Genomic DNA, 25209 nt, shown 5'->3' with positions numbered 1-25209 from the left:
GGTTGGTATTCTTTTTTTTCTTGTATAAATTGTATTTATAGTTAAATGTATTATAATGTTAGTTTTTTTGTTGTTGTTTAATTGTTGATGTTTTTTTTTTAGCTTGGCTTTAGATTACAATTTATCCATTATATTATAAATATTACGGTTTTGCTTATTGGTTTCCATTTACGATTCTAACATTTTCCTTTTGTTTTTTGTGGTATTTTCCCTTATGTTTTGTGGTATTTTTTTTTTGTTGTTTTTATCTGGTTTTTTTTTGTATAATTTTAGGAACCTATTTTTTAGCTAGCTGAACGCTTAGACGACGCGTACAAATTTCTATAAAAAAAAAATGCTTTTCTATAATTTTGGGCTTACAATTAATTCATATGTGTGTGTGTGTGTTTGTGTGTGTATGTATAACATCAAAATATATATATTATATATGGATTTATATTGGTTATATTAGTACGTCATATCTGCGTTTGTGTGTGTGTGTGTGTGTGTGTGTATGTGTCAATGATCTCCTATCTTAAGAATATATTGTAGTGTATTTCAAAAGTCGTGACAATCATATGGATCCATGAATAGTTCATACATCCATTTAAATGTCAGCACTTGTCTGGTATCAGCACATATATCGATGATGATGATCTATATATATATATATCGATTAATAATCATATATTCCTTATCGTTTAGCCGAATGACTTTACAAAGCATTGACAAGTTTTACAAATTTTGTTTCTTTTTTTAGATGTTTTTTTAAACATTGGCACGATATTTATAAATAATATATACGGTGTTATATAGCCTATGAAAATATATATGTAAATGATTGATTAGTGTTTTGTTTTGTTAGTTCTGATTTTCTTTGCTTTCAATCCCCACAAACAATTCTCTATGGTGTTATATAAACCTATGTATAAAGTATGCTACATATGCGACCCTAGACCTAAGCAAAATGTGGTGTTCGAATATCATAAAGGCGCAAACACAACGAATCCAAATCTGTATTATGAATCATGTATCCCATCTGTCGCGTTGGACGTTTGACTAACTATGCATAACAATTTGTGTATATATATATATAGATATAATATATCATATATGCCTGTCCTTAAAAGGATTTCTAAGTAAAACTAAACAACATAATATAATAAATTACAAGATGAACGTGTTTGTTGTAGGTTCTATGATCTGGTTGTTGCTCTCAATTGGAAGAGAGTCTTCTGGTTTCTATATATTCTTTTTAAAGCATATTCAAAGCATTCCATATATATTGTTGGGCGTCTAAATGCACATGCTGCATGCCACACACGAAAAACTGCAGTACAATATATAGTTAAATCGTATAATATTTACAGCTCTAAATGTTTTGTCATAAATCAAAGAATTCTAGGGTGGAGGGGGCTATACACTGACTAACGATAATGGCTAGAGTAGTTTTTTGTTTTGTGCCGTGGAGAAATGGTTTAAGAAATAGGGGAAAGTGGGGGGAACTAGTTATTCTTTAGAACTAAGTTATAGATGATATTTTTTCTCTCGCTGTTCAGTTTATCGAGTGTTCGTTTCTCTCTTGCTACTCTTTGTACGAGTGTTCGTTCTCACTTGCTACGAGTTCTTTTCTTTCTCTTTCTACTCTGTCTCGCTACTCTTTGTACAACGAATTCGTTTCAAGAAGTCATCTTAATCGCTAAATTCTTAAGCTTAGAGCTATAGTTCCTTGCTTCACTCACACACTTCTCTTCGCACACATGCGCTTTGGACTTTTGGCTTAATATACGGCTTGAATATATCTTAATCGCTATGTTATTTGTATATGTATATGCATCTAAAAACCAAACTCTTTCACTCACTCACTCACTCACTCGCTCGCTCTCTCTCTCTCTCTCACTTTCGCTCACTCTATATCGCCTAACACTTATAGTTATCGGTACAACTGATATATTTTACAATTTTTCTTTCACTTATTGGCGTCCGAATTGGCTGTTGATCCTCCCACAACGCCTCCCGATGCAGCTCCCCCATTTGCCTGCTGGTGCGGCTGTGTGGCATGCTGTATCGTATCTGAGCGACGATAGTAGAGTAGGTAAGGCACCCGCGGCGCATGCGGCTGCAGCACTTGCTTCTCGCTAATCGGTTTCACCGAGCTGTCGTCATAGCGCAGCCAATTATTGTACCCCGTGTGGAACACATCCGTAATGTAGTGCCCCTTGGAGGCCTCTTTCCCGTCGTGATAGACAACAGCAAACAAGCGGTAGGCACGCTGCTTCTGTGAGGTCTTCTTTGAGCCAAGTATCTCTGCAAGAAAGATGATTAATATACGGATACAAAATATGCGACTGACTGGCACTCACTGGCATCGATCTTCAGTTCGGCGGGGAACTCGACTTTCTTTAGGATCTTTGTGCAGCCATCGGATCGGTAATCGAAGTACTTTAAATGCAATATCAGTACAACTGGCAGCTTTTCGAGGGTCATTTGCTTCCAGGCCACTACCTCCTGTTTGGTCTTGCTGCCAGTGACGCCCTCTATTTGATCACGACCCACCAGGATCTCTAGAGCTTCCTTGACAGAAGCGGCTTTCTGAGGATTAGAAAAACAGCGTTTAAGGATTAGTAGTTCTTTGGCTAGAGTACGCACTCTCTCGGTACTCACTTCAATGTTCAATTGTAGAGTAAAGAACGGCTGAATCACATCCGTGGAGTGTTCTCCCTCGCGCTGCAAACGGGAGCGCAATTCTCCGCGAAAGATGTCGCTGATGGGTGTGCGTCCAAAATCTGTTTGGCGAGTGACACTGCCCTTGTTGCGATTGTTGCAGATCTTCTAAGGAGAGGATTTCAATTAAAGAAAGAAATTCCCTTCAAGTCATTCACTTACCTGCCAGACCTCGCCACCATCTTCCGACTCCGGCTGCTCTTGGCCATTCTGTTGAGGCACTGGTTTGGCAATTAGTTTTATTACCTAAAAAGGAGAAAAAGAAACCTCAATATTCATTGTATCTAATATATTATCTGTCTGTAGCTTACCTCCAACATCTCATCATTGAGTTTATTCAAAACATAGCCTAAAAACTCCTCGGCATCCTCCTGGCGACCCTCGACATGCTCTTCGCGGCTATCGTTCCACAGCTTGTAGATATCCGTGGGCTCAAAGGCAATATCGCATTGCAGATCCGTGCCGGCAAATTCATCTTTGCCCTTGTTTTGGGCCGCCTTATTGAGGGTGTTCAAACGCAGACGCAGGCCACTGGGCAGCGATGAAAAGTTGGTCATAAAAGACATCCTATAAAAGTAGAAAACAATCATTAGAATACTCTCCAAGTCGGGGATTATCATTCATGTTTGTGCCTGCTTCTGAAGAGAGTCTCTATAAAAAGAAAGACTCTCTGCTGGAAAGAGCAGAGCACGTGCACGCTACTCCAACGCCCAGCGATTGCCGTCAGAACGAAGACAACGCACTGAACGCATAGCGAAGCCGCGTGTCATTTATTCTGCCACAAACGTAACACAAACGTCAGCAAGCTGCTTTGATGTCTGTTGACTTGTCTGTGGCACTCGACTCCCATTGCCCCCCCTTCTATCCCTCACTCACATGGCATTCACTGTGGGCGTCTTCACGTCACTCAGGACCGCCGCCTGTTTGGGTATCGATCGCAGCAGATTGTAGAACGGCGAGCAGCCCAGCAGCGCCTGGAGTATGGAGTTAATGTAGCAATAGTTTGAGCGATTGGTCAGGCCCCTGGGACGCAGGCTAATGGGCGTCAAATTGGTCTTATGACGTGTCAAGAAATCTGCGTATTTGTTGGTCCACTCATCGAGCTGGGCCGCCGGACGCGCAGCAGGCTCTGGCTTCAGTGGCTTGATCGATGCCGAGGGACTGGGCGCTGGCATCGCTTGTGCAGAGGCAGCCGAATACGAGAGCGTCCCGGGTGTTATCAAAGGCGTGATGGGCGCAGGCACGGGTGCTGGGAGTTGCAGTTGCTGGTGGGCTGTCGGCGCGGGCAAAAGTGGCTGCAGTTTTGGCTGTGGCTGCAGTTGTGGTTGGAACTTCAACTGTGGTTGAGGCTGGGGCTTCAGCTGTGGTTGTGGTTGTGGCTGAGGTTGAGGTTGAGGTTGAGGCTGTGGCTGTGTCTGAGGCTGCACCTGTGGCTGTACCTGTGGCTGTACCTGCGGCTGCAGCTGAGGTTGAGCCTGAGGCTGTGGTACTGCTGCAACTACCACAGTGGCCTGCGGCTGTGGTTGAACCTGTAACTGTGGCTGCGGCGGTGCCAACTGCAGCACTGGCTGAAGCGGTTGCAAAGGAGCCGTTGCCGGTGATGGTTTGTTGGCCTCGTAAGGTGCCACCTTGGCCACTGGCTTCTTGTTGGCAAACAGACTCGCCCACGACGGCTGCGAGCTCTCGGCACTGTTTTGGTTGCTCTGCGAAGCAGGCGGTGCGGGCGGTGCCAGATTAAGTGGCGGCTGCGGATTGGCGGAAGAGGAGGATGCGGATGAGGATACCACGGTGCTTAGCGCTGGCTGCTCGTAGACAGTATGCTGCCGCTTGGCCGCATAGCTGCTGTAGGTCTTGGTGGTTGCCGCTGGCTGTGTGGGAGGTTGTGGCTGCTGCTGTTGCTGCTGCTGCTGGTGGTAATGTGATTGCTGCTGCTGTTGTTGCTGCTGAGGAGCTGCTGCCGTCGCATTGCTCGTCTCCTGCTGCTGGAAATGGCTCGGCGTCGCTGTTATGCTCGCCGTTGAGGTAGTTGTTGCTGCTGCTGTTGCTGCTGCTGCTGTTGCTGCCGCTGGTACTGCTGCTGCTGCTCCTGTGGCTCCTCCTTGCTGACTGTTCTTCCGCTCTAGCAGTGGGGCATTGCTTGCCACCGGCGACGAAGGCACCTTCATCGTTCCATAGGTACGAACTTGCGGCTGCTGCGGCTGGTGTTGTTGTTGTTGCTGCAGTTGTTGCTGCTGCTGCTGTTGTTGCTGCTGTTGTTGTTGCTGCTGCTGCTGTTGTTGCTGCTGTTGTTGTTGCTGCTGCTGTTGATTGTTGCTGCCACTGCTGCTATTGTTGGCGCCGCCGCTGCTGCTGCTATTGCTGCTGGTGCTGCTGTTGTTGGTATAATTATTCTGATAGTGCTGCTGCTGGTAATGCTGCTGATTGGTGTACGTCTTTGTGGTATGACTGTAGCCGCCGGGTTTGCTGAAGCCGCCACTGCCACTGCCGCCTGCTGTTGCCGCTCCTCCTGGACCATTGTTCACATTGTTGGGCGATGCCGTCACCGAAACGGACTGCGTGGACTTTTTGTGCTGCGCGGAGTTTGTCCAGGACTTAGTCTTTGTGGTCTGTATCCCCGTCTCGCTGCTGCTGCTGACACCTGCTCCTTGGTGATGATGATTGTACTCCGACGAGTACTTGCGACGCACCTGATGCTGCTGCGCTTGATTGTATTGCTGGGGCGGCTTTCGCACTTGCTGCTGTGGCGCCTGTTGCTGCATATGTTGCTGATGATGTTGCTGTGGCTGATGTTGATGTGGCTGTGGCTGATGTTGCTGTGCCTGATGTTGCATATCCTGGTAGCTGGTCTGTTGCTGCTGGGGTAGTTGCTGCTGCTGCTGTTGGGGCTGTTGCTGCTGTGGCATCACCACTGGCGATGTCTGTTGCTGTTGATGGTGCTGCGGTGCCGCCTGCTGCTGCTGCTGTTGCTGTTGAGGTGCCACTGTTGCCACCACCAGATGGGCAGCAACTTTCGTTGCCTGCTTCTCAATTTGCTGTGGCAACTGTTGCTGCGGCGGAGGAGGATGTGCCTGCTGCTGCTGCTGCTGTTGTTGTTGTTGCTGCTGTTGTTGTTGTTGTTGTTGTTGTTGTTGTTGTTGTTGTTGCTGCTGCTGCTGCTGCTGCTGCTGCTGCTGATACTCAATTTCGATCTGCTGCTGTTTTTCATTGCTCAAAACATTCTCCAAAGGAACTTCATTATTATTGTTCATCAAATTCTTCTCCACGACTGAAAATGAAAGGAAAACGAAAATAAAGCATAAATAAAAGACATTTTCTTGTGTTGATCTCTCGACGAAAAATTCAATTGCCACATACCACATGCCACAAACTAATTTACAATATCCCTATTCCCATAATTGATGCCAATTGAATGCTAAACGATGCTAAAATAATCTTCAACTTCAGCGAGCAGAGGAGAGCAGAGCAGAGCAGAGCAGAGCACTTGAATGTGGGATCGAATTCTCGTCTGCCATTAAACAGCAGACACATAATGAAATTCTGGATGGTACGATGATGGTATGGGCATGCTCTTCCCAGCAATTAAATTTGTTTGTGGCGGCCCTTCAATTGATTTGTTTTCGTCAGAAATGCAGAAAGTATGACAAATAATAGTTAAAATCAATATGGGTATAGATGCAGATCCGTTTGATCGGTAAAGGCCACCCATGTGCCCTGTTCCGTAGCCTTGTGCAGAGAGGATTGGGAACAGAACAGTGACTTTAACCAACCGAGGGGCTCTGCTGCATGATGCGGGACACCAAAACCCTGCACAAACTATTCTTGAATCGATATAAACCTTAAGTAATCCCCATATCATACACGTAGGGGCTCCAGCTCCCTTTTTCCCTCTTATTCGAGAAAGAGTAACCAAGCAAAGAGGGTTATAGACGTCCAAAGACCTGTGCTGCTGTGGTGGTTTACTGCTCCACAAACTATTACGAGTATTTTCAGTGATAAGCAGACCGACCGCGCGACCAACACAGGCCTTCAATTTTGTCCAACAGATTGCCTGTCGGCGGGGCGCTATCAGTGCAAATAGAAAACATAACTAATCCATGTCAAAAACTCGTGTGGTGTGCGGGGAGGTAGAATGGGTTGGGGGGGGGAGGGGTACGGACACGAAGAATAGACTATTTGTTCGGCAATCGATAAGCCGCCAAGCCAAAAATGATTATTAAATCACAATAAAACTCCCCCCCCCCAGCCACCGGACCCGCCCCATCGTATAAGCGAACTTCGGCACTCGATTGCCACTGAGATACGGCAATACGAAAGATAAACTAAACTACATTATTCGACATGCGATGCGATAAGAACTGATGGGAAAATTGAAAGAGCAAAACCGAGAAATGGATGAGGAATGAAGCATAAGGCATGAGGAACAAGGTTAAGCCAACAGAGGAGTGGACAATGGAGCGAGGGGAGAAGAGTCAACATTCACATGATCCATATATTCCCAACCACATCCCACATCCCACATCGATGACAAAACAGATCCCAAGATGATATCAGGGGCTACGCCTCTCTCTCTCCGAAATGAATCAATAAAATGCAATCGCAACCTTGGGAAATAGGTCGTGGAAATAGGTCCTTAATCTGTTTTAATTTCCATGCAAAACCACGTTATATATTCGGTTATAAAAAGCCAATTCCCAGAAATAGCCTCATCTTCACAGAAGATTTCTAATTTCTTACCAGAATAATTTGGAATTTTCAGAGTTGCAGATCACCAGTTTCTTTTTGTCATCGAATCCCGGAGATTTCTGGCAGATGCAAATGCAATTTTATGGACAATAGATCCGTAATTTTCTGAACAGCAGAGCATTTCTAAAAATGTTTCTCAAAATGTCCCGGCCCGATTTGTGAGTAGAAAAATATACCTACTTGTAATTGTTTCTAAACGTATCTTAAAACGTGCTAAAACCAAATGCATATCCATATATATTCGAGCAATTCTATCTTTGCTCTACAAAAAGGCTTTATTTAGACACTAATTAGCGGAGTACTTCTAACGAAGTGCTTTCGTTCGACAATTGTAAGGAGGGCGGCGCTAAACGTCTACTTATGAAGTTTCCGCCCCTCTCCACACCCCACCCCCCACGCCAGCTCCTACTCGAAAGCGCCTCCCTTCGCTGAAAATCATATGACAGTCGAGAGAGCAGGCAAACCTTCCCCCAATGCCCCCAATGCCCCCAGAGATGGCCATCCATGGAACTCTGAATGTGTTAATTAATTTCAATTAGCAATTAACGAGCGACTCTCTCACAGAATTATTAAATACTTCAATAAATATATGTATAGCGCAAAATCGAAAATAAAAACCAACACAACAGCCACACAGACTGGTAGATTTGTATGGAAATTTGTGGAGCAGCAGCAGCAGCTGCCATAGAGATGAATGCATTAAAAATAGTGGAAATATATGTTATAGTATATATGGAAAAAAAATCTATGCCAGGGTGTTAGCTTTTGGGTTGCAATAGCAACAGCTTTTGATATACGTTACCATAACGATAGAGTATAGGGGGAGGGAGGGGTTCTATAGCCAGAGAGGGAGAGGGAGAGAGAGAGCGAGAGAGACAGGGGGCTTCGATCCGTGTGCTGTCACAAGGTTGGATGGATAATTACAGACATGAGTGCACAGGTAAATTGCAATAAGTTGACTGCACCAACAATAGCAACAGAAACAACAACAAAAGCAACAACAACAGCGACAGCAACAAAAACAACAATAGCAAACAAGGAAATTGTCAGGCACGAAAACACAACACAAAACGACAGAAAATACGAGACTGTACTTAATTTCCATTTGTCATTTGAATGCGTTAGATGGGAAAAGTGTAAAACAGAGAGAGAGGGAGAGAGAGACCCAGAGAGTGGGGGCACAGATGGACAGTAGTGCATTCAATGCATTGGCATAGTGCTGTTCCTTGACTTTATTCCACCCCCCCAACAGAAACTCCCAAAAAACCAACAAACAGAGTAAATACTTCAAAGAACTGCAAAAATACTAAACAAAAACATACCAATAAAAATTTCGAAATAATTCTAACAAAAAATTACTTCAAAAAGTACTAAAAAATAAAATACTGAATAATTCCACAAAAATACTACAGTGTAGAAAAAATAAATCAAAAGTGCGCTCGTTCCACAATTTTCACTTTCGCTTTCATTCACATACGAAAACTGTTGGAACTCCTCTCGGAGTTGTATAACAGTATATAAACGTATAACAGCTGCTTGAAGCTTCATTGAATTTCGAAACAAATTTGGTATCCGAGATCCGATCCAAAATAATCAACAGAAATGGGTCAAATTTTGTTTCACTTATGGCCATGGAATACACCCCTTAAAGTCGTCCCCCCCGCCCCCCTTTCGATCCCGCCCCATCAATCTAATTGTTGCTGTTATTGAAAGCGCGATTTTATTCAATTTTTATTAGCTAGCAACAGCAGCAGTAGCGCGGGCAGCGGCAGCAGAGGCAGCGTCTGAGGGGCACACACATAGGCTGGCTGGCTGGCTGGGTGCCTCTATTCTCTATGAGTTATTTAAGCTTCGATCCGAGAGATCTATCTATATGCAAAGACGATATGGGGGCGCTTTTAATTGAGAGAATCAACAGCAAGTGAAAAGTGAACAAACAATCGAGTTTCATGGTTCATTTGGGAATCAAAACAGAAACGCGTTCGTTGACCACAAAACAATTATCACAAGACTTAGGAAATACATAGATCTATCATGTATTTGTTTTTCACAAATGTATCTCATAGGCCCATGCACCACCCTCGCTCTTTCCGCCCTTTCCACGCTTTAAGCGAGTACAGATATATGAAATTGTTGATTAGTTGTTAATCAGTCACTGACTGACGACTCACACCATCGAAATGAAAAAGAAAGAAGGGGTTTCCATTTCGCTGGTCGAAGCTTTTTATACTCTTCTTGACATTCGGTATGCACGGTATGTATGTATGAGTCATATGGCCAGATATCTTGATTGTACCCTCTTTCCCTTAGGAATGAGTCACCAAAGACAGGGCACATACAATCTGAGTATTCTTTTTTTTTTCAGTAGTTCAGTATTCTAGGCTTTGCTAGTATTTTTCGCGATGTTTCTAGTTTGGTTAGCACTTATTATTTGTTGGTATTTTTCTAATTGTGTTTTAGTATTTTTTGTAAAACTTTTAAGTACCTTTTTATGGTATTTTCTCGTACATCTCCTGTAAAAATTAACTCAAATTAGGGCAACAATTCTTCGATTCTCACGTATTCATTAACCCCAGCCCCAGATAATCATTGTTCGTCGAATCAACTCCTTTTCGCATTCAAAGAAATGTTTATTGTAGTATTGATACCCAATTAATCTTTCGTCTTTTACAGCTGTGTGGAAAAATCATCATACCCCATGCAATAGGGTACACGAAAAACAAACCAAAGTCCGTCGAAAGTTGGGTTAAGCGTGGAAACAAAGGAATGCCACATAGCGGAGCAAAATTCTGAGATATATAGTATACATACAAACATATGAATATGATATGTGTAAGCGGTACAATTGCATGTGGGGCATGTGGAAGAGGAGTGAACACCGGATGGGAAATGGAGGAGGAGTGGGAAAGTTTCGTAAGCGGCCAAGATGGCGCTGACTATGCTATTGATTCGCATGGCAGTAGCCCTGCTGCTCTTTATCGCGGGGTACTCTATTATTATGCGGGATTCACAGTACTCAATCCGCTGCCGTTGCTAAAGCTGCCCCTGATTACTAATCTACAACATGGGAAAGCCCTGTCCCTAGCAACAGGGGAAACCAAAAGCCAAAAGCAGAGACACCCTGTAGCCAGTAGCCTGTAGCTTTTCTTTGGCTATTGTTTTGCTGCCACCGCAATTCAATTGAATTCATTTATGTCAATTTACAATAAATAATACCCAAAGAATACAGAGAGAATACCGACACTTTATCTCTCTCTCTCTCTCTCGCTCAATAAATGAAACTGCGAGTGCAAGTGCGATTGCGAGAGTGAAAATTGCATAATTGTACAACGAATGAGCGACCTTCGCCTTCGTTTTTGCCGGCAGCCAAAGCACTACCATCACCATCACCATCGCCATGACCATCAACAGAAGAGGGCAAAAACAAACTATAAAGTTAATCGGAGAAAATGGTATGCTATCGGGGGTATTATGTACGAAAGCGGGAGATGTCATAATAGAAGGGAAGCCGGAGGGGGCGGGGGGCGGGGGGCGTTGCATCGACTGAGCGAGAGCTAAGGTGAAGTGACATTTGAGCGACAGAGGGCAGAGCAGTTCCAAGGACACGCTGGTCTCTTGTAATGTACGAGTGTATCCTTTCATCAGCCAGCAACCTGTCACGCACAGTCCTGACAGTCACCCACTTCTGCTCAACTCCCACATCATTAACATATAAATGCGTAGAACGTTGAGCGTGGAGCGTGGAGCGCAGCTCCATTCAGCCATGGGCTAGATACAAATGTATCTGTCAGACACAGACCCCAAACGGAGGCCAGGCTCGAGCGGCTCAAACGCGTTGCATACTAAGCAACAAGCAACAAGTACAGAACGCCAGAGAACAAGGTAAAACAAGTCACAGTCCCAGCCACAGCCACAGCCGCCGACGCGCGCGACACAAACTGCGTCATCCATGCTAGGTATATACGTATCTATGAGATGTATCAGTGCCCGTGCACATGTATCCGACAGATATGTACATCCCGAATGAACGAACAAGCATATGTAAGAGCCAAAGAGACAAAAAGGCAAAAAGGCGAAAGAAAAGCTGAAAAGCTGAACGGCGTAAAAAACGAAACAAAGCACATTGACTGCACACAACGCCTCGTATGCGCAATTTTCATTTTCATTAACAAAGAAAGTGCCGCGCTGTATCCCTGCACTCCCCGCCCACCACTGTTTGAGAGGGGGGAGGACACACGGAGAGGAAAGCGCTGGAATAGGAGGTGTTAAGGGGGCGGTAGCATCGCTTTTATTGAACTGCCCAGAGTCATCACCGTGGCCGTCGCTTGGTTCATTCAACCTTTTTACTGGAATAAAAAAAATGCCACAAGATGTGGCAAGAGAAGGAAGCTGCTTCTTTCGCCTTCCCTGTTCTATCTGTGAGACCTTCTGCCCCAAGGATTGTCACGGATGGTTGTGCTGCCATCATTCATTCCGAACATCTGTAATATATAGTCCCCCATCGCTTACCCTCCTGCCCGGCTGGCCCTTGGCTGCTTCGGCTTCTGCCCATTGATTGCGCCTCCGTCCTGCCACCTCTAGAATGCTCTGTGTTTTGGCCCCATTCCCAGAGTGTGGGAATGCACCCAGCATTCTTGTCAAATGGTGCAACTAATTTAAAGACACCTGCTGCCGCATGTGGGGGCGTGTCACCTGAATTCCTCCGCTCTCTCCCCCATCCCTTCCACTTCCGGCAAAGCGTGCCACGCGTAGGACGAACTAAGCCGTGTCCTGGCTGTACGTTTTGCATTTCATGTTCCATGCATTTATAATTTAATCCTATATACCAGGAGGTACACGCGCTGTTGCTGTGGTTGTTGCTGTGGTTGTTGCTGTGGCTGTTGCTGTGGCTATTGCTGTGGCTATTGCTGTGGCATTACAGTTTTGCTCTGCGTCCGCCTCCTGCCGTATTATATTTCCCGTTGAGGGGATCTTATGCACGCGCATTTCACTAAACAGCAATTTCCTTTGCACAGCAGAAAGATTCAAGCAAAATGTGGAGGCGTTGGCCATTTGAGCTCTTCTAATGCGCTAATCATAGGGGAAGCTTGCAATTCAACTTATGCCACAAAAAGGGAGGCAGGGGCAGGGCAGGAGTCATAGGCACCGGGCAATGCCAGGAAGAGGCATCTATAGCGCCCTCTGGCGTTGACCCACAATATCGAGTACATGCCCCCAATGTGTGTTCGTGTGTGTGTGTGTGCGCGCCCTTAAAAGTGTACATGTATGTGTGTTTGTGACATGGAATTTTTATGAATGACATTGACCGACCAACAACCACCCAAAGGAAGACATATAGACCGACCGTGCTTGTACACTTCTTAAGCCACCCTTTGAGCGAGCCCCCCCCCCTCTCGCGCTTTTTCTCTTTCTCTCGCTCTCGCTGCTCTCAGCGGCACATCGGCACAGCGCCATTCCGCCTCAAGAATCTCTTAAGAAAAACAAAAAAAAACACACAAAAGTGGTCTACGTCTACGACCATAGCACATGGCACCACCGACAACAAAGTACAACACAAAAAACTGTTATAAACCAGAAACCAAAGCACATTTTTGTACGATTTTTATGGCCTGGCAACAAACGCGTGACGCAGAAATGAAGGGCTGAAATATTGAGATACTCGTGGAGGGGCAAAACCGGCGGCAGCGGTGGTGGTGGGGGTAGCGGGGGCTTATCGCGGTCTCCGTGTCGAATGCAGTTTATAGGTGGAAAAACGTTAAGATAATGTACGGATTATACAATCTTCGCACTCTAATGGTAGTTTTGTCGGCGCCTAAAAGGCGGCATACGAAAACCAATTCTCACACACGCACAACCCCATACACACACACACACACAACACACACACACACGCACACACAGATGCGTAGGATTGAAAAGTAAAAGTCTTTGGGGGTCGGTCGGAAAGAAAGGTTAACCTTTAACCTAAATCGCAACTAAAGAGCGCAACAGTTTCTCGTGCGCTCTTTGCTTCGGGGCATACGCTCCTCTGTCATATGAAAGAACTGTTATACAGGCCGTTTGGTCGCCATGTGGCGCGCCAGCGGCTACCGGTTTTTCAGGCTTTCCCTCGGCAACAGAAACAACAATTCAGAAAATCCCACCCCTTCAGACGATTGTTGTTGGTTGGTAGGGGGTTGGTTTGCCCAAATCTCTGTGTGAGAATTCCTCCTCGATTGTGTTCTCTGCTCGACTCTCTGCTGTTCAATCAGCTGTTCAGTTCAGGCTGTACGAGAACCAAACCAAACCAAATCAAACGCAACGGCAACCCTTGCAAAGCCAAAGGCACATCATATACCTGCAAAGCCAAAGAGAGCTACAGCTAGCATTCACCTGAGCGAGAGAGCGAGAGAGCGATAGAGAGAGCTTCCTCCACATGGCGGCTCGTGAGAGTGGAGCTTGCGCTCTGTGAGCTTGAACTTCAAATGCATTCTAACACCGAGAGACAGAACGAGAGAGAGACATTCAATTTTCGCATTTGTATTTTTTGTTTTATGCTGTTTTTACAACGTTTTTCAAATTGTCTTTGTTGCTGCTACTGCTACTGCTGGTGCTGGTGATGGTGCTGCTGCTGCTGCGAGCTTTGTATATCGTATAACAGTGGCAGTGGCACTGTCACTGCTGCTGCTGCTGCCGCCCCTTGGCTTTTGGTTACGACGAATTTTCATTCCGCAGCGAACGGCGCACCAGTCAAGAACAGAACGTGGAACATTGACGGAGAGACCGAGACGCGGAGCGACGTGTGTTCTGTGTTCCTTATTATTTTTGTTGGCATCTCTCTATATATCTCCACCGCCAGCACCAGCAGCACCACCACCACCCTCCTCCTACCCCCACTCGTCTCAAGCGGGCAGCACAAAGAAAAAGTCAAAATTATTTGAATTGAAAATTGCAACAAAAACCAAACAACAACAGCTGGGGGTTTGGTTCGAGGCGGAAAATGCAAATGCAGCTGAAAGTGTCCGGACGCGTGAATGTTGTGTGTTGACGATGAGAACCACGTAAGCTCGGCGTGAGTGTCCCGTCGCCCCCCACCCCTTCTCCCCCCCTCCGCCCCTTACCAGTGCCGCGTGTGGTGTGGTTCTTCTGTGCTTCACCGCCGCTCCGACATTTATCGATCACAACGCCGCTTCTTCCGTTAGGCGGAGGACGTTCTTTAAACCAATATTCAATGCTCAACGAAACTCAAAGACACCAATAAATTATACAATTGCAGTGGCAGTGGCAGTGGCTATTACGACGTACAGCGCTACGTACCTATCCTATCATCGAGAGTACCGTACGTACGTACACGTACAGCACCCCCGAAAAACCATCAGTGCCGAAAAGCACATGAACTAGAAGCAGAAGCAAAGGCAAAGAAATAACCAAATTAAAAGCAAAGACAGAAGGCAGCAGCAAGAGAAAAGCTAAGAACAAAAAGAGAAAGAAAAAAAAGTGCAAAGTAAGGGAAATCTCGAGAAGGAAGGAAGCTGAAGCTACTACCAAAACAAAACATTCTGCCGTGACCTCAGCGATGCAGCTGCAAGTGCAACGGTAAAACAGAAGTAAACCAAAAATAAAGCAAACAAGATATAGAAGCAAAAGCACAGCACAAAACGTGACAAATTGCAAATACAAAAAACAACTTAAAAATCCCCATAAATAAATATTCGAAAATATTTGAAAATCTAGAAAAAATATTCCGATTCTCAATAGAAGCACAAGCACAACGCGTGACTTGAGATAGTTTTTAAAAGATTTAAAAGTATTAACTAATTTTTAGTGTAAAGCTCAAAGTGCACATAGACCGAGAAGCGACGCGAACAGCAGCAGAAGCAGAGACCTTATAGATATTTTGAATATATGCACACGGCCTACGCCTATCTATCGCTTAATAAATAAATAAATTTATTTATCAAAAGTAAATGAAAGCAAAAACAAAACTCAATAACAATTGACAAAAACAACAGCCAGCAAGCCAGCCAGCCAGCCAGCACACACACATAACGGCGCATGCAGTCGCAGTAAGAGCCAGAGAGAGAGGGAGTGAGAGTAAAGCCCAATATTAGAAAAGAGCGAGTGCAAAAGCTTGGGAGAGGGAGAGAACAGTGGCAAAACGCTTGCTGCTGCTTGCTATCCGAGGGGGTGAGCCAGAGAGCTACAGAACGATAGCGTGAGAGAGAGAGAGAGAGCAGCAGACAAGATAAAAACACAGTCAGCGTCGGCAACGGAATTCTCGACATCGAAATCGACGTCGACATTCGGCATCGGCATCGGCACAGGCATCGCAGTCGAAAACGGGAACGGGAACAGACGAGGCGCGGGCGCAAACACTTCTTCCTCCTCGCGTGTTGCTTCTCCAACCATTCTCTCCTTGCACTTGCACTCTTTCCTTTCACTCCGTCGCGTGTGCGTGTGCGTGTGCCTTAACGGAATAAACGCATCAGAAGTACCGCTCCAGCATGTTGGATACCAATGGCGGAAGTAATACCGCGGTGTCGGGCAACTCTGCGGCACGCCTGCGCAAATTCGATAGGACGGACAGCGAGCTGGCCTGCGAGGAGGCGGCCCGCTTGACCGCCGAACAGAACGACAGTCCAGAGGACGAGAACGACGAGGAGAACGAGGATGAGGACGATGAGAGCGAGTATGGGGAGCTGCCGCCACCGCCGGACGGTGGCTATGGCTGGGTCATCTGCTTTGCCAGCTTCATGTGCAACATGATCGTCGACGGCATTGCCTACACTTTCGGCATCTTCCTGGAGGAATTTGTGGCCTACTTTCACGAGGGCAAGGGCACCGTGGCCTGGGTGGGGAGTCTCCTCTCCGGGGTGTACCTTAGTGCCGGACCCATCGTCTCGGCGCTGGCCAATAAATACGGCTGTCGAGCGGTGTGCATCGCTGGGAGCATCATTGCCTGCATCGCCTTTGTTTTGAGCACTTTCAGCAATTCCGTGAGCATGCTGATGGCCACCTATGGATTCCTGGGAGGATTCGGCTTTGGAATGATCTACCTCCCGGCGGTGGTGGCCGTGGGCTACTACTTTGAGACGAAGCGTTCGCTGGCCACGGGCATTGCGGTGTGTGGCTCTGGGTTCGGCACCTTTGCCTTTGCCCCACTCGCCACGTACCTGCTGGAGGAGTATGGCTGGAAGAATGCCATCCTCATCTTTGCCGGCCTCATCCTCAATTGCGCCATCTTTGGCGCCATGATGCGACCCCTCACGTACCCCAAGAAGAAGAAGGTGAAGCCCCTGATGCAGCGCATGTACGAGGAGAAGCAGCTGCAGCTGGAGCGTGGCTCGTTCGCGGGATCGCATTTCATGGTCCAGCTGCCGGATGGCACCATGGAGCGGAAACTCAAGATGCCCCTCAACGCAGACCCTGGCGTCCATTCGAGCCTCAACCTGGAGCTGATGGCCCAACAGGCGGGCGGCCTGCATCCCGTTTCGACGCTACCAACCATCACCGAGTCCAAGGTGGTTGATGTGCACCACAATGGAAGCGGCGCCCAGTCCCCGCCCAATGCCGACAGCAATGGACAGCTCTCTGCCGGTGGCCGCGGGGGTCGTCGGCCGCATCGCAGCTCCGAGTCGGATCACAGTCCGTACCACTCGCAGGATGGCGGAGCCATGACCAGGAACGCCTCGCAGCCCGCCTTTCTGGCCAGCGACCATCAGGGTCTGCCCAAGAACGGTTCAGTGCCTTCATTCAATCGCGTGCGCAAGACCTCGGCATCGGAGCGCTTTCAACCCTCGCTGGCGGCCATCAGAGCCTCGTCCCGCCACGATCTGGAGGCGGGAAATGGCGGAGACTTCACCACCTCAAAGATGTCGCTCTCCCAGCGGCAGGGCAGCAGTGGGAGCGGCAAAATGGTGCGACCCATGTCCCGCAAGGACATCTTCTACTCGGGCTCTGTCACGAACCTGCCGCAGTATCAGTCGCAGAAGTCCCTGGCTGGCTATCGAAACTCTGTTCTGTCCCTCACCAAGTACGAGAAGAGCATGCAGAGTGTCCACAAGCTGGACCCCCTGCAGGACGCCGAGAAGCATCGCGAGGAGTACGACCTGTGCCCGTGTCTGGGCATCCCCGATTCGGTCAAATCCGTGGTGAACACCATGCTGGACGTGAGCCTGCTCAAGGATCCCGTATTCATGCTGATTGGAGTGTCGAATATCTTTGGCATGGCCGGACTGTACGTGCCCTTTGTGTATCTGGTGGATGCGGCCAAGGAGCACGACATTCCCAAGAGCGATGCCGCCATGCTGCTGTCCATCATTGGCATCACCAATACAGTGGGTCGCGTGTTCTGCGGCTGGGTGGCGGATCTGCCGCAAGTCAACTCATTGCTGCTGAACAACTGCTGCCTCCTGGTGTCGACCATCGCCGTGACCCTCACCCCCCTGTGCTACAGCTACTCGGCGTACATCACGATGTCGATATTCTTTGGCCTCGCCATCTCCGGCTACATCTCGCTAACGTCAATTATCCTGGTCGATCTGCTCGGCCTGGACAAGCTCACCAATGCCTTCGGCCTGCTCATCCTGTTCAGAGGATTCGCTGCTCTGATCGGCACCCCTCTGGCCGGCGCCATCTACGACATAACGCACACGTACGATCTGCCCTTCTACATGGCTGGCGCTCTGTTTGCCATCTCGACGGTCACCAGCTTCTTGGCCCCCTGCCTGAAGCGATGCAGCCCCTCGGATGAGACGCCCGTCCATGTCGAGACCCTCACGCCCATCGATGAGGAGCAGGATGAGGAGGCGGAGGATGACGAGGATCAACCCATCACCATGGTGCCCAAGATCATCAAAACTCTGGCCAGTCCGCAGCAGGAGGAGCCGCCACAGCCGATGTTCCCGCAACAACAGAAGAAGGCCCCAGAAGCAACGACATCCGAATCAAAGCTCTAAGTATTCGAGAAGGAGATGAGTTTTGGAGGGGGGCGTGGCACGGAAAAGAGATGAATTTACATACGAAAGAGGGCAAACGCCAGGGGGAACCGAACCTATTGAAAGATCCAGCCAGATATTTTTCTAAAGCTTATATACAGAAAGCGGGTCGATAGATACGGTAAAGAGTATTGTAGAGAGAGGGGAAGAGAGAGAGAGAGAGATCACACACACACAAAAGTAAAACCTATATACAAGGATCATAAATATATATACATATATATATATGCATGTACTATTAAAGCCCCAGCAGCAGCGGCAGCAACTATTACCAACAGCAGCAGAATAGAGGATTGCCTTATGCTGGAATTTCTACAAGGAACTTGGCTTTAGCTTTCAGATAAGATTCCGGGGCGAAGGGGAAATACCTTCGGCTTTTATGGCTACTAATTAAAATTAATAATATACGCTCATAAATCATTACAACAGGAAAAACAAACAAAAAGAACAACAGAGAAGAGAAGAAGAGAACCAGAAGTCGAAAGAAGAAGCAACCCTGGGGTAAACTGATATACTAATGATATCCATTATATAGTTTTGCAACTGTTATACAGCAACAAAAACACACAAAATATTTGTATGAAATAATTTTTTTTTTTTGTTATTAAAGAAAAACCTTACGATTACTATTATTACTATTAAAGATTTATGAATTTTGTGTACTAATAATTATAGGAATTATAGTTGTTGTTGTTAAAAAAACGGCAAGCTGTTATAAAACAAAAAAATGTGTCATTGCAAAGTAGCGAGAGCAAACGATGTGTAACTGTAACGAGTAACGAGTAACTGTAGCAAAGAGTAGTGCTAGAAGTAGTTGATGTATGTATGTTTCTGTAGCAGATCTAGATCTGTAGGAGGCCCGAATAAAACTTAAGGCGAAGTAGAGGCGACGGCGGCAACAACTATTAAAAACTAATAAATTTTATATTTTTTAAGAAAACAAAATGCTACAAAAACTAAAGCAACACAAAACACACACAACAACAAAAAAAAGACGAAAAATGCAGCAGCGAAAACACGGAAAAACCAGCAGCAGTACAGCAAACATTATAAAAAAAAACAAAAACTAAAATTGTTTTCAATTTTAAAAAATTAATCTAAAAATACAAATACAAATTTTATGTCTCATTTTAAAAACAATTTCACAGCTAAAAAAAAAACCTGAATAGAGAAACATCAGAGCAAAGCAAAAAAAAAACAAAACAAAAGAAATGCCAATCAACAAAAGCGAATATACAAAAAAAAAAATCTTTCAAGTCTAAACTAAATGTAGAAAAGTTTTTTTTTTGAAGGCTTGTTGTGCCTTCTGTTATACTGTTATACACCGAGAGGAACAAAGAGGTCGCAAAAAGAGAAGAGAAAGAGCTGAGAAATATATAATGTGCTATACGTTGAAGTGTTATACATAAAATATAACTTTTTAAAAACAAATATTCAACTCAAAATATTTAGAAATCCAATAAGCAATAAGCGAATGAAAAATATGAACCACGCTGCTACCAAAAAATACAAAAAAAAAACCAAAAAAAATACCACAAGAAATATTCTAAAACGAAACTGTTATACGCATAAGAATGGGGGTAAAAACCAAAAGAACAATAACTGTTTGAGGAGATTGGAGAGCAAAGGAGGAGATCGATGAATAGTAATAAAGAAATTGCCATACATTTTAACAAATTCTCTAAGATATCTTATGATATATTTCTTTAATCAGGCGGAAGCACATGTGGCGCTGTTTATAATCTGTTTTAACGAAACACTGCTCTAAAACCCATCGATCAAGACCCGATAGAGCAGATAGTGGGAAACCTCGCTCTTTCAGACTTAAAATGTTGCATTTATCGGTAGAGCTGGAGCTCTACATTCGAGGGCTCTTCTTGGGTGTCGTGCGCCTCCGCTTGCTGGGGACAGAGCATGACTCCGGGGCATAGAAAACCTTCTCGGAGCCCCCATTTGATTAGCCTAATCAATACAATAGCCCAGGGGGCTGGCTGTAAGTTGAGTTATGTATGAACATTACTAATTGTAGAGGCCACACGGCCGTATCGAGTATCGATATCGCCTATCAATCTGCTAGTCTATGGCCAAACACTTGGGTCGCTGCTATCGGCCGCTATTTATACGAATGGCCCGAGAGACCAGACCAAGTGCTACGAAAACAGCAATAAAACTGACATGTTCAGGGGAAAGGGGAAAGGGGAGGCAGGAGAGTGAGAGAGCAACAGCCACAGCGACAGCGACTGAAACCCAATCAGTTTGTCAATTCCAGGCACTTGATATGTCTATAGAGATATATACGACCCGTGCAAGTGGTTCGATTAACCATAAGGGCAGAAGATCCCTTTTTGTCGCATGATTCTTGCACTTCAAATAGGGAATGCAATTCTCAAAACTGATTAATAATTAGTTTTCATGACAAATCCGGGGCGAGTAGTAGCGTATCTGTGTATAGGAGTGCAGTGTGGAACCACCACAGCTTGGACTCTGCCTCAGCTCTCGTTTTGATAAGCGTGCAAAACCAACGACAAACAACATGACGGAAGCCACTTGTGCAGCTGATTATAGAAGGGGTAAATGCAACGCCAGCGGCACCACCAACTCCACAAAAGGGCAGGGGACGGACCCACAGGCAAAGCCAAAGCCAAAGCCACTACTGGCCTAGCAACAACTAGACGTGCGATGTACTGCCTAATGACAATGTTGTTTATTTCTGTGGCTCATGTGACGAGGCAGTGGCTCGGCGGCTCCACTTCACCTGCCAGAACAGACACACTCCATCGAACGACCGTAAGCTGAGTAGAGCAGTCGCGGCACCAGTGGCAGCGGAGCAGCGTGAAAAGCAAGAGTAAGCAAAAAAACGTAAAACAACAACAGAAAAACAAACTGCATATGAACACGACGTTATCGAAGGCATGCCATGACAAATTCCAAAATACAAATGGAAAATGCAATAAAATATAAAAGAGAACTGAAAAGAGAAGCCCGAGCAAGCCGAAGCTTGGATATGCTGCCCGAAGATGGGAAAGTCCAAGTCTTAGGCCTTATAAATGGCTCTGCCACATCGATGCACCCCATGGGAAGGGGCATTATCATTGAGTGGAACAATTAAATTCTTATCATCGAACAAATTGAGTTTAGATTATGAAAAAATGATTCGCCTCCCACTTGGCAGTAACTGAAAAATGGGAACAACTCGAAAAAATAAACACAGAAAGAGCCAGCCATGAATGTTATTGAGACCCACTGTATGTACATATACCCCACAAATAGTGTCAACAAAAAGCATTTGCTTTCCATAATCTATTATTGCAACAATTGTCTGTGTGGTGTGGTGTTGCACTCACCCAGCTGATCCTGATGCGCCGGCGGCGGCGGCTGCTGTTGCTGTGGTGTCGGTGTGGGGGCTTGCGATGGCTGCGCCTGAATCATTTGCTGTGGCTGCTGTTCGATGGCCACTGTTGGCGGTTGCTGCCATTCCTGCCCTGCCTGCCACTGTGGCGGTGGAGGCAACATGGCTGCTGGTCCGGCTATTGGTATTGGGGCTGGCCATTCCACTGGAATGGCTCCAGGCGGTGCAACACCGCATTCAGATAGCTCATCCACGTACTAAAAGCCAAACGGAAAGAAAATTAAGAAAACGAAGGTGAAATCGAAGGAATCATCGCTAACCTGTTGGGCTGGACCAGCTCCCGGGTGAATGGTCTGCAGGGAGGCCATCTGTCCATCGTCGTAGATTTGCATGACGCTCATTTGGTGCTGCATCTCATGGATCGACGCCTCGTAGACGGAACAGCTGGGGCTCAGCATGCTGCCCGTTTCCGAGGAGGGCAGCGAGAAGCTGTTGTGGTTGAGCTCATCCCCGAGAGCAGGGGCCCCATTCGGATGCGAGACCTGCTGCTGCTGCTGCTGTTGTTGCTGTTGCTGAAGCACGTCGGCGTACTCCTCCGCGTACATGGGGCCGGCATGCCAGATCTGTGGCATGCCTCCATCCGGCTGCTGGCCACGCTCATCTATGCCGCCCGCCTGGCTGCCATCCTCGGGCACGTATTGGTACTCCTGTTGTGGGATGAGATGCTGGTAGACGTAGCCTCCCATGCAGTTGTACATGGCGGCCGGATTGTACATCATCGGCATGTAAAGCGGAGGGCCGGTGGCCTGCTGGGCAGCCGCTGCTGCTGCCGCGTTGGGCGGACCCTGCAGGGCCGCATGCTGCGGTGCAAAATAGGTAGCGGGATACGGCCCGTAGGTGTAGTGATGGGGCGCGTAGTAGGGAACGGGCTGCATTTGACCTTCGGGCGGTCCGGCAACCAGCTGATGGTCCGGCTGGAGCTGCATGTTGGGCGTCCCGGCGCCGCCGCCGTCCGGCTGCAGTTGTTGCTGTGGGGGCAGAGAAATCAGCTGTTGTTGCTGCTGCTGCTGCTGCTGTTGTTGTTGTTGCAGGTGACGTGGTCCGTGGTAGTCATTGCGTCTCAGCCCACCTCCGCCACGGGCGCGCCCACGTGCACGTCCACGGCCACCCATGCCAGGATTATGCGGATTGGGACTGACTCCCTGGGCAGCCAAATTAATAGGCAATGGCTGCAGTTGCTGCATCAGCGGATTACCCTGCAGAGATAGCAATAAGAATAGTTAGTGGGGAAATTCATTTTATAGCTGTTTAGCGTCTGATCACTTACCTGCTGGTCCTGGGGCATGTCCCCGTGGGCCATGTAGTGGGCCTGTCCTCCTCCGGGTATGTAGGCGGGAACCGAGTGCGACCAGCCATGCAGATTCACATTGGCAGTGACATTGTTCACATAGACGTTGCTCGGAATGGGTGCCTGGAGCATGGCTGGAGCATAGTGGCCGCCCGCATGCGGATGTCCTCCATGGGCGGGCATGTAAACTTGGTTGTATATCGGCTGTCCGGTGGGTGTGAAGGCCTGGACGGGTGCCGCCATCACGTTATTATTGTTGTTTCCGGCGGGAGACACCACACTATTATTGTTGTTGTTGTTATTGTTGCTGCTAGGAGGCTGCGGCGTGGATGGATTCGACACGGGTGTGGTTGCAGCAACTGGCGGTGGCTGCGGCTGTGCTGCTGCTGCTCCGGCTGCTGCGGGTGCCGCAGTGCCAGCTCCGACCGATGATGGCGGTGCCGCTGCCTGCTGCGGCTGTGTTGTCTGCGCCATTCTTTGGGAACCTCAAGTACTTGGCTTGCTCCGTTGCTTGTTCGTTTTGGAGGGGTGAAATGAGTCTCAAGATTCGCTGCAGGCGTCAAACATTGAAGATTCGGTTTGCTGTGTAACGTACGAATGAAAGAGAGAAAAAACACATCAACGAAATGCAGGTTTGAGGTTACGGAGAGTCCCCGCTACCGGAACATTTGCGCCGCCAGCGGTCTGGCAACTCTGCACAGCTGTCTTGGAGTAATAAAAAAATCAAATAAACAGACCGAAGAGTGGCGGAGAGCAAGAGGCCATGCCGTACGGCAGCGGTGCATCGGTTTCCCGGACTATGATCAAAAGTGTACCATAATTAAAACAACAATAAAACCACCATGCGGCCGCGGCGGCGTTCAGACTTTGTTTTTTCTATTCACTATTAAACTTTCATGCCACACACACTCCCTCCCCAATTAGAGATGAGCGAAAAAAAGTCACTGATATCGGAGTGTGTAACAGGTTCGGTTCAAAGGGTTATATTTTTTAAATATTCTGCAAGTGATTTAATTAAAATGGGAATACATACAAACACCGCTTCACTTGTGCTGCGATTGGGAGTACACTTATTTATAGTAGAATAGCACCCATTTGGTGGCAAATCACATCTGTCACTGTCGCTCCACCGGACTCGCAGAATCGCAGCATTACTCATCTCTGCCAAACACAACACACACGAACAGAAACATGCACGAACACGCACAGAAACACACAAATACACATGTGCGCGCGTATGCCTGTGTAATAAAGGAAATTAGAAAATATCTTCAGTGGCAGAAGAAAGGCGACACTTGCCACCAGCTTGAATCCGAGTGTCGAAATTCTAGCTAATTCGAGACGTCTGCTTCTTCAGGCGGCATGTTTTAGCTTTAGCTTTATGTAAATGCAGCCAGGCAAAAGCCAGGCGGTCGTCGCCGGATTCAACGTCCAATGGCGACCGAAGAACACGTTGAAACGAGAAAAGAGAACGCTGAGCGCTGAGGAATGCGAGGCGGCGGCATAGCGAACAAGAGGGCGTGGAGGGAAGGGGGCTGGGTGGAGAAGGGAAATGAGTAGTTTATCGAACGTACCTTTTGTTGAGTCGCCAATTGAAATCAATTTCGTAGCAATTTGATCATATTTTATGCGTGCGGGCGGCCAAATGCGGCACTGAGATGGCCTGGTGGCTGCTGGCTGGTGTCGCGGCGGCTCTCTCGTTCGCTGGCTCTCTTCTTTTTCTAATGACACGACCACGACGATAATTCCGCAACTCTTTACACGCTTCTACTTCGTTGCTCCAATTAACAATGTTTTTCCACCGACGGCCACCGCACACGCACAAGCACTTGGTATGTGTTAGCACAGTACTTTATTATCAATTGCGATTAAATTTTATTTAAATTTATTTTTTGTGCAACAAACGGATTTATTGTTCTTTAGCAGTGTGACCGCGGAGTTAAGGACTTAAAATATACGGTCTGACCTCAGAAATATACTGTAAATATACTAACGAATTATTTGTAATCAAGTTGCATCATATTCGTGGTTTTTGATATTCGGTTATTCGAATAAGCTAAGACCCTCAGCTCTTAACTGATAGCTTAATC

General features: G+C 46.9%; 2 protein-coding genes across 2 annotated transcripts; one reads left to right on the top strand and one right to left on the bottom strand.

Moving 5' to 3' along the window:
* Nucleotides 1–90: 90 nt before the first annotated feature.
* Nucleotides 91–25096, bottom strand: Usp10 (ubiquitin specific protease 10). The gene is made up of 11 exons (XM_033384434.1): nt 24694–25096; nt 23099–23701; nt 22092–23027; nt 21767–22028; nt 5040–5968; nt 3580–4901; nt 3015–3270; nt 2866–2949; nt 2644–2811; nt 2343–2571; nt 91–2286 (listed from the first exon to the last, which is right to left on the bottom strand). Exons 2-11 carry the CDS (start codon nt 23591–23593, stop codon nt 1949–1951), a joined length of 5019 nt encoding a protein of 1672 aa, XP_033240325.1. The 5' UTR covers nt 23594–23701; nt 24694–25096; the 3' UTR covers nt 91–1948.
* Nucleotides 14140–19100, top strand: LOC4813386 (monocarboxylate transporter 3). Its single transcript, XM_001353638.4, has 2 exons — nt 14140–14497; nt 14702–19100. Exon 2 carries the CDS (start codon nt 15930–15932, stop codon nt 18381–18383), a length of 2454 nt encoding a protein of 817 aa, XP_001353674.3. The 5' UTR covers nt 14140–14497; nt 14702–15929; the 3' UTR covers nt 18384–19100.
* Nucleotides 25097–25209: the final 113 nt, after the last annotated feature.

The sequence above is a fragment of the Drosophila pseudoobscura genome, chromosome X (assembly GCF_009870125.1).
Source record: "Drosophila pseudoobscura strain MV-25-SWS-2005 chromosome X, UCI_Dpse_MV25, whole genome shotgun sequence".
NCBI classification, from domain to species: Eukaryota; Metazoa; Arthropoda; class Insecta; order Diptera; family Drosophilidae; genus Drosophila; species Drosophila pseudoobscura.
The sequence above is the reverse complement of the archived record's forward strand: the minus strand, read 5'-3'. Positions and strand labels throughout refer to the sequence as shown.